Here is a 12,690-nt window from a genome sequence, read left to right on the forward strand (position 1 = left end):
AATTTGTTTTATTCTTGAGGAAGATTAAACAGGTAACAAGATTGTCAAGACTGAATACTCCCATTTTGTTTCCATATTTCTTCTCGCAAATCCCTATAGTCTATTTGCTGCATTGTGATGGCCTAAGGGCCGCATAGCAGTGCATAGACAGGGAGCTCTGGACAAAAAATGTTTTGGGTAGACATAGCAAAACAATACCTCTTTGAACTCGTTGTACTCTTCTTCTGGCATGATTTTCTCCATAGAGTACCTTGCCCGGACACGCAAAGACCCTGGTTCGATACCTTTCAGAGGTATGTGGGAACTCAGCTGAAACCATTCATCTATTGCATGTCCTTTTTGCAATCGGTGTAACTGGCAACGCATAAATACTGCAACAATAGGGAATGACAATTGGTGATAAGGAGAACATTCTAGAAATGCGTCTTCATGGCGGCATATATATAAAATCTAAAACCATACTCACAAATGTCAGGGTCTTTGCTTTTCTTTGTTTTGTTACTGAGGCTAATCTCAAATCTGTTTATGTCAGGCGATAAATCACTAGGAAAAGAATACATATTTGCACTGAATAATTTAATGAAAACATATAAATCATTAGGGAATGTTTTAGCAGATTACCACGTATTTATTATAAGTATACAAGTTACTCAAAAAAAGGATAATGAAAGTTTTCATCACAGTAAAAGAATTGCACAAGTTATTGAGTTTACCACACGATCACTGTGGTACAGCAGACTTAGTCGTTACCAAATAACAGTTATTCACATCATCATCATGCATGTGGCCCCAGTAAACATAGCTGAAAACTCATACTTGCTGATTAGCAGGAAACATTCAAACCTTCATGTTCTGGCATACTAATCTGTATTGAAGTACTGCTGCCCATTCAAACGAATAGGCTGTCAATGAAAAAAAAAAAAATAGATCTGCCTCATTTTCTCCAAGTGCAGTGTATGACACTATACTGAGCAACCACAGGCTAACACATGTAACAATGTTACCACAATTGAGGGGTATGAATGAGTCCTAAAGGAAACTAATGGTTTTAGGTGATCTTTATTTTTTAGGTTATTTTTTTTCCAACTGTTTTATGGCAGATATTCACCATCTAGGGACATTTATTTTTCAAAAAATAAAGTTTTGATGCATGGAAAAAGGTTTCCAGGGCACTATAGGTCATCTAAATAGCAGCTAGTTTTTCCCTTTATCTGACATATAAAGTGGGTAGTCTGGGAAGATTCACTGCTCTGAAGAACTAGCATTCCACAGAATGAACTGACAAGACCAAACAGAAAATAGCTAACAGGAGCAGTAATGTTTGTATCGCCCTTCAAAGAAACCTGTACTGCCAGAACATTTGGGCTGCTATTGCTGACCTCTTTCTGAATATGCCATTTGCCTGGCTCTCTTGCTCATTCAGTGACTTCAATACTTTCTGAGGCACTAAAAGGGATGTATGCATATCAACAGTTCTAAAATTACTTTGACTTCCTTTTCTGTATGCTTATCCTGTGATAATGACTCAGTGTACTAAAGCTAGTGAAAGCCAAACAATTATTTTTAAGAGGTCAGCAGTGACAGCCCTCCTATTTCTTTCTCTAAAGCAAGGATAGGCAACCAGTAGCCCTCCAGCTGCTGTGGAACTACATTTCCCATGAGGCATTACAAGGCTGGCAATTACAATTACTCCCAGAGGCATGATGGGACTTGTAGTTCTGTTACAGCTGGAGGGCCCCAGAATGCCTACCCCTGCTATAAAGGCATAACGATAGTTGCGCTTTAACTCTCTTTCTTTAGACCCCTTTCTCACTGGGGCGGGAGGCGTTCACAGTAAAAACGACGCTAGTTTTAGCGGCGCTTTACCGCTGTTTTAGCGCCACTATTCGGTCACTAGAGGGCCATTTTTGAGCCCTACTAGCAGCAGAGGAAAGGGTTAATAGTGCCAAAAAGTGCCACTGCCGAAACGCTTTGCAGGCGCTCCAGCAGCGGTGCCCATTCATGTCAATGGACAGGAGCGTTGCACTGCATACACTGCTCCTTCACCACCTCTAAAGATGCTGTTTGCAGGACATTTTCTAACGTCCTGCAATCGCACTGTCCCAGTGTGAAAGCACTCAGGCTCCCACACTGGGGCTGCAGGGGAGGCATTTTTTAGGTGCTTTACAGATGCCATTTTTGTCCCAAAAGCGCCTGAAAAAACTCCTCCATGTGAAAGGGGTCTTACTATTAAGTATACATATCAGAGTGGAAAGGACAGTTTTTAAATGAGACATACTTGGTAAAAAATAAGAACGGCATAAATAAGGATTGAAAAAGACATATACAGAGTTTTACACAAAATATATTCAGGTCATAAAACTTACTCAAAGAAAAACTCTTCTGACCAAACAGGATTTTGGCCATCACGAGCATGTGTCTTGGCTACCTGAACACTATTCAGGTAAATATTGCAGTACGGACTAGTGAAGTGTTTGACTGGGAGCTTGTGTGCTTCTTCTATGTGCAAGTGGAGACTGCTGACCTGGAAAGAGGAATGAAATGCTTGATTAGACTGTAGCACAAATGTTCACTCAATAAGAACACTGTTTCAATCTAAGAAACCTAGGCAGAATTAGTGCTGGCACTGCTTTGAATACTCACCTCAGTACGGTCTCCTTCTACAACACTTCCTGTCAGAGAGCTATCCTGTGCTAGGTCAAAACTCACCCAGCTCTGTCCTGTGAACAGAGTCTAGAGGATGATTTTACTTTAAGGGAGTGGCATTTGACAGTGAAAGTAGCAAAAAAAGTGGTAAATGTTTACACTCTTCTTTTGTGGTGATAGCTTTGTTCTTTTTATATTTAACTGAAATTATTGCTTTAACAACACACATGCACAACTGCTTCCAACTGAATATTTATATACTTAAAGAGGAACTGTCTGCTCACATAATTTGTAATAAAAACCCCTTTGCCATTCCGAAGCTTCCCTCCAACCACTTTGCATATTTTATATATACTGTGATCCTGTACTTGCCAAATATGTTGCAGAAATCTCCCTCCACTGAGCTGGCTGCAGCCATTTTAACTGTGGGCAGCTGAAGCTGCTGCCTGTTCACTTCCTTGGTTTAAACAGACACACACCTTTAGCTCTGCAGCTTTCATCACCCCTCCCTTGCTGGCAAACTAACAAGAGAGAGAGCTGTGCATGATGTCATAAGCCTAGGATTTTTACCAGACAAGAAACAGGAAGTGGACTGTATAAGGCAGTGATGGCGAACCTTGGCACTCCAGATGTTTTGGAACTACTTTTCCCATGATGCTCATGCACTCTGCAGTGTAGCCGAGCATCATGGGAAATGTAGTTCCAAAACACCTGGGGTGCCAAGGTTCGCCATCACTGGTATAAGGTATTTACTGGCAGAAAAAAAAAAAAAAAGTTTTACTATCCAAAGTTGAAACAACAAGGGCAGAAGATTAAATAGATGGAAATTTGAAAAAAAATTATTGAAGGTACGCTTTAAGTGATAGTATTAATGCAGTACTGGGAGAGGGAGGGGCGGCAGTAGGAGTCAAACCATGCTGCATGTCCATGTGTGGACAATGAATATTATGAGTAACATTAGAGAGCACAGAAAGCAGAGCTAATGACCTATCCGTGTGCTGGCTGCTCCTTCACATCTAATCAGTAAGCAGTGGTTGGGGAGCTGAAAACACTATTAATCAATAGGAATGGGCTCGGGCGTGTTTGGATCGAACCCACCAGGAAGCCAGCACTGCACACCTCCAATCATAGGCAGCATGTGTATGTGCAGCTGCCGGTTGGGAAATGCCTCACTGCCTATGATTTGCGGTGTGCAGTGAGGACTTCCTGGTGGGTTCCACCTGAATACGCCCGAGCCCATCACTATTCCTTAACTCACCCAACAGAAAAAGTGGAATCACTTTCCTGGTTGCGCTGTCAAAAGTGACTGTTTATACATGGGCATTCCAGCTGGATAGTAAAGTATAAATAAGGGATTTTTTTTTTTCGATTTGGATACAGTAGGGGCATGTTATAACCCTTGTCTGTTTGTCATCTGTATCTCATTGGGGAGATTTCCTGTCACTACCATTGTTATAGCCAAAACAGGAAATTACTCAAAATTCCTTCAAAGTGAGGCAATTATTGGCTGTGACCAGAACCAACGACCCCAATGGAAGATTTCCCCTCTGGTTCTGTTCTGGTGACAACCCAAAATTTGTGAATTTCTTTCACTTGCACACTCGGATAATAGTAAAAAGGACAAATAGAGAGGTTGAATCTGTCTAAAGAGGACACAGACAACAAATAAAACCCTGACAGGTATTTGAATCCCTCTCCACCCTAATTAAAAAAAAAAAAAAATTACTTTAACAGTTTGCCTGGAGTTCAGTTTTTAATATAAGCCATGAAGTGTTTGTTGCTTTCACACAATAGCTTTACAATATTCACTTAAATACAAACCTGTCGAAGACGCTTATTGGATGTGGCTTGCGTAGTCTTCCGTAAGCTACAAAATGCCTGAAGACTTTTCATCCAATCCTAGTATAGGAAAAATAGAAGTTAAAGCGCAATAAAAGAAAGCCATTTATAGCTACTCTTTTGAAGATGACAGTTTGAAACCAAGGTAGAAACCCTATCTTAACAGACTGAATAAATGTGATGCATCAAGGGAGAACAGGGTGTTGGTTATGTATAGAACGATACAAAACATGTTCTATCCCAATGCCAGAATCAAGGGCTCTCGTTATAAAGACTAGGAGTGTTTAGGCATAGTGTGCCATCTGAATCAATATTCAGTATTTATTAATATAGTTAGAAAATGCTGCAGGTACTGAATGCACATCAAACAATTAAGCAACAAATGTAGAAAAAAAAAAAAGCTGTTCTCAAAGGAATAACTGCTTTCATCAGTTTGATACCAAATGTTGACAGGTAAAAAATTGTGTCGCAATTGCATATCACCTTATAAAACACAGGGAACGGTACAGAAAACGTCACATAAAAACAAAGAACCAATTTAGATGTTGAAAAATGGCTGAAAATATATGGTAAACTGATGGTGACAGATGTTTGTCCTTTTACAAACAGACTAATAATGTTGGTTGTTTTGTATTTGGACCCAACGTCATGCATAGCAATGAGCAGGAAAATTAACTGGATTCTTCCCATCTGGGCTACACATTTCTAACCCTAAAAACTAATATCTTCCCCTATTACTAAACAAACTCTTACATGTACATCTAAAGACTCCTCTATGATCATCTAAGAGGGTAATAATTGTATTACTTGTTGATCTTATGAGTATGTTATTTTTATCAGTTTTTTTTCCACTTCTCTATAGAAGATCAAGCTAGTTGTCTAGCAAAACTAGCAGTTACAGGACTGGGGGAAAGCATATTACACTGAAGCAGGGATTGATTCTTAAGACTGAATTATATGCCAAATTTAAGGCACTGGGGAAAAGCTTTGCTGGGACTGTGCCCAAAATGTACCCATATAACCCTGCTCACATCATGAGGGCCTTTTTTTCTTTTTTAATCATGCAATAAGGAGATCACAGAGAAAAGAGGGGAGAGACTTGTGCTGTAAACAAAGAGGTAACACTTATAGGGAAAGCCAAAATACTGATTATGCGAACTGTATAGTACAGGACACAAATTGATTCTTAGATCAAGGGACATGACAAGCAATAATTCAAGCGACGAGCAACAAACCAGCCAAAACATGAACAAGTCACAGGAAAAAAACAAGAAGGGTCAACAAACTAACAGACTGCTGAGAGCAGAAGCGCTTTGCATGCGAAGAATGGATCAGCAGAGGTTTAAATAGCCACCCATCAAAAGCAATTTTGAAAACAAAGAAGGAAACGGGTGGTGGCCATGCAACTTGTGAGAAAAGCAAATGCTAGATGCTGTAAAAAGCCCAAGAACCCAGATAATCTTTGTGAGAATGGGCTCAGGTATGTTAATAGGCACTCACTCCCTGAGTTGAAAAACCATTAAAAAAAACCTATTCAGTGGAGTGCAAGAGATAAGAATCCCATAAGGGGAATGTCCTGTGAGGAAACAAGTAGCAAGTTCCCAAGTGAAGGTGAGGCAGGCAGCCACACCCCTAAGGCCGCGTACACACGGGCGGACTGTTCGCCCAACTTTGTCCGCTGAACAGTGTTTGGGCGGACAGTCCGCTCGTGTGTGGGCTTTCAGCGGACAGTTTCAGCGGACAGTTTGACGAACAAGGTTTTTCGGAAATTCCGTAAAACTGTCCGCTGAAACCTTGTTTGAGCGAACAGTCCGCCCGTGTGTAGGCTTGTTCGTCAAACTAAGTTCCGCGCATGCTCAGAAAGGATTTACACGCCGAAAGTTGTAATGCAGTGTATAGGACGTCGTATTTTTCGTCCCGTCGTACGTGCCGTTCACGTCATCGCGCACGGTTTCAGCAAACTGTTCGTTCGTCGTGTGTGGCCATGTCCGTCCATGCTAATTTTGAGCGGACTGTTTGCCGAAACTGTTTGACGGACAAAGTTGGGCGAACAGTCCGCCCGTGTGTACGCGGCCTTAGGTGAAGTGTTTGACAAGCCTTCAAAGCAGGACATGGGAGGGAGAATTACATTTCCAAAGATAAGAGCCCCAGGGAAGCAAGAACTGACTTCGAGGATAATTTGTTCCCATGTCATGTAAGAACAAGCAGGGGCTCCCAAGAAGGAGGAGGGGAAGCTAAGGCAGAACTACAGCTGCCAGCACAATGGAGAGAATAAGGCTCTGTTTTTGGAGAGGACCTACCAAGCCAAACCATTTGAATATAGAGGAGGGCTCTACACGGGTAACATAACCTGAGGAAGATTCCAGAGGGACAAAGAGTTGCAACAGGCACCAAGGAAGCAACTTCTTGAAAAAAAAAAAAAATAAAGAGTGCACAAGACTTGCAAAAGTCAAGGTGTTAGGAAGAGGATATACAAGTCCAAACCAAGACCAGAAAAGGTACAAAGGTTGCAGGATGAGTAATAGGAAAATAAAGCGTAATGGGAAATTTGCATGCCTGAATGGAAGAGGGGCACCCAACCAAGTGGTTGGAATGTGCCTAACTCATGAACATCAGTGAATTTCAGATGATGGGAGATCTCTGGGTGAAAGTCTGTATAGCAGTTCTACAACCGAAGATGTTTGGTGAGCAAGGAAAGCAAGTGCCACAACATCTACAGAAAGCATGTAATGGGGTCTATTTAATAGAGATAAATAACCTCCCCACGTAGGAAGGAGCATCTCAGTGACCTTGCATGGAGACACCCAGAAACTGTCAGTCTCTAAGGAGTCTGCCAGTATACCTTGAGAGAAAATCTGAAGGAGCAATTGAGTAGTGTCAATGGGATTACATTCCTGAACGTGAGATCAGCCAGGAACAAGAAAGCCAAGCTGAAGGAAAGGAAAGTGGTGATTTTTCAGCAATGTAAGGACTTTAACAATGTGTAGGTAGATTGGCAAAATAACCCATCAATGCGACTGAATCAACAATCTTGGTGAATTACCTATAAATTACCTATAAATGTTAATAACCAGTTATATTATTTTGTATATTGAGTAAAGCAACCAGACTTTCTTTATAAAAACATATGGAGCTGGCCACAAGTTGGAGGGAGTCTACTCCACATTTTTACAGCTCTTACTGTTAAGAAGCCCTTATGTATGTGGAGTTTAAATCTATTTTAATCCAGATGTAAATAGTGCTCCCTTTTCCTTTGTGATTACCTTAAAATTAATAATTTTACACCAAATTTCACTATATGCACCACTTATGTATTTATACATGGTGATAGTATCCCCTTAATCACCTCTTCCAATGACAGAATAAATTCAGTTCAACTCATTTTTGCTCATAGCCAAGGTTCTCCATGCCTCTCAGTTTGGTTGCCTGACTTTCTCCAGTTCCCAAATAAATTTTTTTGAAAAATTGTGCCAAAAACTTAAACCTCATTTCCAGAGGTCTTAATGATGCTTTGTAAAGGGGCAAAATGTCTCTCTCTCTGGAGTCCATAACTCCCTATACAAGAAATTATTTTTCTTGCTTTAGAAACTGCAGCTTGGAATTGTTAAAAAGTGGTATTAAACCCCCAAAAAACCTAATAAATAGCAACTCAAAAATACTTAGATGTAGTGCTTGCGTTCTTGCAGAGCAACTGCAGTCAGAAGGTGGCAGCGAATATCTTACTACATCTTGAATTTCAGATTAATTTTAGCAATAAAGTGAGTGTGAGTATATATATATATATATATATATATATATATATATATATATATATATATATATATATATATATATATATATACATACATACATACATACATACACACACACACACACAGACATCTGTGATGCTGTTTGGATGTTACATTTTGAAAGAAGCTGGACGTCAGCAGTAGGAAGGTGGTGGAGGCCATGTTGGTACACCCCGCCCTGCTCAGCGCTAAACCTTTAGGCTTTTAAAATTAAACATACAAACAGCATCACAGATGGCAATATACTGAATTTATTTATATACGCTCACTTTATTGCTAAAATTACTATTAAATTCAAGACATAGGTGCTGGGTGTAGTAAGATGTTCACTGCCGCCTTCTGACTGCAGGTTTTATGTCAGATTAGCAAACCTGGTAGCGGTGAAACACATGTGCAGCTGACAGAATGTCACTTCTGTTACCTAAACTGATGCCCCCCCCCTCATTTTCACCTTGTAATCCAGCCCCTAATCGTTATTTTCAACTTCCAAGCTGTCCAGACAAAATAACAGATGAGACAATTTAGTACTGACAGGGGTGTTTACAATAGTCAGCTTTTATTCATGTAGAGCCTTCAAAAGGGAAAAAAAAACAGTTTGTTGTACCTGCATAAAAAGTGTTAGCTGGAGTTAAGCTTCAGTTTGTTAGTAAAGTTCATGTGCTGGTCTAACACTACCTTCCGCCTAGACTGGCAATGCTGCTGTCCAAAAGTGTCTGCTTTGCCACTTCATCCAGATACCCAAGGGAATGAAGTATGTTTACTAGCAGGATAACCAGGTGAAATAAAGGGGGAAAAAAGCCTAAAAAAGGAATGTGCCCACCACATATAAGGATTGGTAAGCTGCAACATATTAAATTTGGGTTTATTACCACTTAAGTCTATAACCTATGAGAACATCCAGATTGTTCTAGACTATTGACTCTCCTAGTTGTAATTATGCTAGAATATATGATGTATGCCTGTTTTTAATCTCCAAGAACATTAAACCCAATTTACCACATTGTGGCCCAATTAAACAAATATATTAAAGCGGAGGTCCACCCTAAAGTGGACCTTCCGCTCATTGGAATCCTCCCCCCCTCAGGCGCCACAATTGGCACCTTTCAGGGGGGAGGGGGTGCAGGTACCTGTACAGTACAGGTATCTGCACCCATTTCCGGGATAGCTCTCTGCGGAAAGGGGCGTAGATTACGCCCCTTTCCGAAAGTCCCCCGCTGCCTGCTGGGAAACACACAGATCCCAGAGGCAGCGGGTCCATCCTTATTGCGCAGCGCGACTCGCGCATGCGCAGTAGGGAACAGAGAAATGAAGCCGAAAGGCTCCACTTCCTGATTCCCATACCCAAGATGGCGGCGGCAGCACCCGAGAGACGATCGAGAGATCGGCTTCGGGTGCCAACATCGCGGGCGCGCTGGACAGGTAAGTGTCACTATTTTAAAAGTCAGCAGCTGCAGTATTTGTAGCTGCTGGCTTTAAAAAAAAAAAAAAAAAAAAAAAAAAACATGGACTCCCGGCGGACTCCCGCTTTAAGATAGTAGTTTTAAGGCTCCTAACTGCACTCTTCCAGCCACCATTATGCAGTTGCAGCATGGTGGTGTAGGTATTAATGGGTTAAAACAGGCATAGAGGCAGGCCACATAACATTGTCTCAGCACATGATAAACACTCTGCAGAGCAAACCACCACAGATCACTCTTCAGAAGGCTAATGCTAGTGTAAACTGCCCCTAAATCAGGTTCTAAGGCTATACATACATGACCTAACAAAGAGGACACAAAGAAAAGCTTCATTCAGCTGATGTCAGGCTCATGCATAGCTTTTCTGCAATGCTCTACAAGTATAAAAATTACAAAGCTTCGTAGTGCAGTCTCCGTCACTCAGCTCTTCATGAGCCCCTTCCAAGCCAGACCACCAGGTTTGTACCACAGCCCAACCTGTAACACAATACATTTCTCCATGACCCATCCAAATTGGCTTCATGTGTTGGGTATGCAGCATGTGCTTTGTCTGATGCTGGACTGCAATGTAAAGTGGAGAAACCAATTCCAGAAGTCTACAGAGAAAAAATATTTCATGTGTTCGTTACCTCCGCTTGTTCAGGCGTTTCACCGGCAAAATAGAAAATGTAATGCTCCTCACTAAAGTGCTGAACTACAATCTGGAAACAGTTTGGCCTAAAATAAAAAGAGGGGACAAACCCAGACAGTAGGTTATTTTTCCCCCATTTAAAGCCAATACATTTTTAGTTTATAAATACAATGGGGACAGAAAGTATTCAGACCCCCTTAAATTTTTTACTCCGTTATATTGCAGCCATTTGCTAAAATCATTTAAGTACATTTTTTCCCTCACTAATGTACACACAGCACCCATATTGACAGAAAAACACAGAATTGTTGTCATTTTTGCAGATTACAAAAGAAAAACTTAAATATCACATGGTCCCAAGTATTCAGACCCTGTGCTCAGTATTTAGTAGAAGCACCCTTTTGATCTAATACAGCCATGAGTCTTTTTGGGAAAGATGCAACAAGTTTTTCACACCTGGATTTGGGGATCCTCTGCCATTCCTCCTTGCAGATCCTCTCCGGTTCTGTCAGGTTGGATGGTAAACATTGGTGGACAGCCATTTTTAGGTTTCTCCAGAGATGCTCAATTGGGTTAAAGTCAGGGGTCTGGCTGGGCCATTTAAGAACAGTCACGGAGTTGTTGTGAAGCCACTTTTTCATTATTTTAGCTGTGTGTTTAGGGTCATTGTCTTGTTGGAAAGTAAACCTTCGGGCCAGTCTGAGGTCCTGAGCACTCTGCAGGAGGTTTTCGTTCAGGATATCCCTGTACTTGGCCGCATTCATCTTTCCCTCGATAGCAACCAGTCGTCCTGTCCCTGCAGCTGAAAAACACCCCCACAGCATGATGCTGCCACCACCATGCTTCAATGTTGGGACTGTATTGGACAGGTGACAAGCAGTGCCTGTTTTTCTCCATCCAATCCGCTTAGAATTAAAGCCAAAAAGTTCTATCTTGATCTCATCAGACCAGAGAATCTTATTTCCCACCATCTTGGAGTCCTTCAGGTGTTTTTTTTTTTTAGCAAACTCCATGCAGGCTTTCATGTGTCTTACACTGAGGAGAGGCTTCCATCCGGCCACTCTGTCATAAAGCCCCAACTGGTGGAGGGCTGCAGTGATGGTTGACTTTCTACAACTTTCTCCCATCTCCCGACTGCATCTCTGGAGCTCAGCCACAGTGATTTTGGGTTCTTCTTTACCTCTCTCACCAAGGCTCTTCTTCCCCAATAGCTCAGTTTGGCCAGACGGCCAGCTCTAGGAATGGTTCTGGTCGTCCCAAACGTCTTCCATTTAAGGATTATGGAGGCCACTGTGCTCTTAGAAACCTTAAGTGCGGCAGAATTTTTTTTTTTTGTAACCTTAGCCAGATCTGTGCTTTGCCACAATTCTGTCACTGAGCTCTTCAGGCAGTTCCTTTGACCTCTCATTCTCATTGGCTCTGACATGCACTGTGAGCTGTAAGGTCTTATATAGACAGGTGTGTGGCTTTCCTAATCAAGTCCAATCAGTATAATCAAACACAGCTGGTCTCAAAGTTGTAGAACCATCTCAAAGATGATCAGAAGAAATGAGTTAAATATAGGAGTGTCACAGCAAAGGGTCTGAATTCTTAGGACCATGTGATATTTCAGTTTTTCTTTTTTAATAAATCTACAAAAATGTCAACACGGGGTGCTGTGTTTATATTAAGGAGGAAAATGTTTTACTTAAAATGATATTAGCAAATGGCTTCAATATAAAAATTAGTGAAAAATGTAAGGGGGTCTGAATACTTTCCGTCCCCACTGCATGTCATAATTTTAACATCAAATAGAAAAACACATTTCTATTAACCAATAATTCAGTAAAACAAAATTATACTATATGGAAGCTGTAAAATCATTTGTTGTAATGTAAATTGAATTGTAGTGAAATAGCATTTAAAAGAGAAGAATGGCCAAAGTCAAGAGTCAGTGATTGACAGTCACTGATCTCTGCTCAGTGATGACAGAGAACTGAGCTATCAGTGGTTATGTGATTACTCGGTTCTCGTTCTTACAGCCGGCGATGAACAGTTACAGCATTGCACCGATGCTGCAGCCACATAAGCAAGTACATATATTCTATTTTTTGTTGTGTGCCATCAAAATCCCAACCAGTTGAAAAAAGTTTTTCTGATATGCATTAGGAATGGGGGCACTTTACAATTGCATCAGACCTAATTGACAGGCAAGTATGTAAGTTTTTTTTTTTTTTTTTTTTTTTTTTTTTACATCGTGCACTTCTCTTTTAAAGAAGAAGTCCAGGCAAAACCTAACTAATTCTAAACCTGCTCTGTGCCACATTCTAAACCTAATCTATCTAAC

At 40.9% G+C, this 12,690-nt stretch overlaps 1 protein-coding gene across 2 annotated transcripts in view; it reads right to left on the bottom strand.

Moving 5' to 3' along the window:
• Window positions 1-12,690, bottom strand: part of RASA1 (RAS p21 protein activator 1) — a 159,009-nt gene that overhangs the window by 42,570 nt on the left and 103,749 nt on the right. For both annotated transcript variants that reach the window (XM_077462433.1, XM_077462435.1), the window contains exons 12-16: window positions 10,363-10,450; window positions 4,468-4,545; window positions 2,367-2,524; window positions 467-543; window positions 199-371 (exon numbers count right to left, since the gene is read on the bottom strand). In XM_077462433.1, the coding sequence (XP_077318559.1) occupies window positions 199-371; window positions 467-543; window positions 2,367-2,524; window positions 4,468-4,545; window positions 10,363-10,450 (574 nt within the window). The remainder of the gene's footprint in view (window positions 1-198; window positions 372-466; window positions 544-2,366; window positions 2,525-4,467; window positions 4,546-10,362; window positions 10,451-12,690) is intronic.

Source organism: Lithobates pipiens, unplaced genomic scaffold, assembly GCF_037356315.1.
Source record: "Lithobates pipiens isolate NorthernLeopardFrog02 unplaced genomic scaffold, aLitPip1_a1.2 Scaffold_3, whole genome shotgun sequence".
Classification (NCBI taxonomy): domain Eukaryota; kingdom Metazoa; phylum Chordata; class Amphibia; order Anura; family Ranidae; genus Lithobates; species Lithobates pipiens.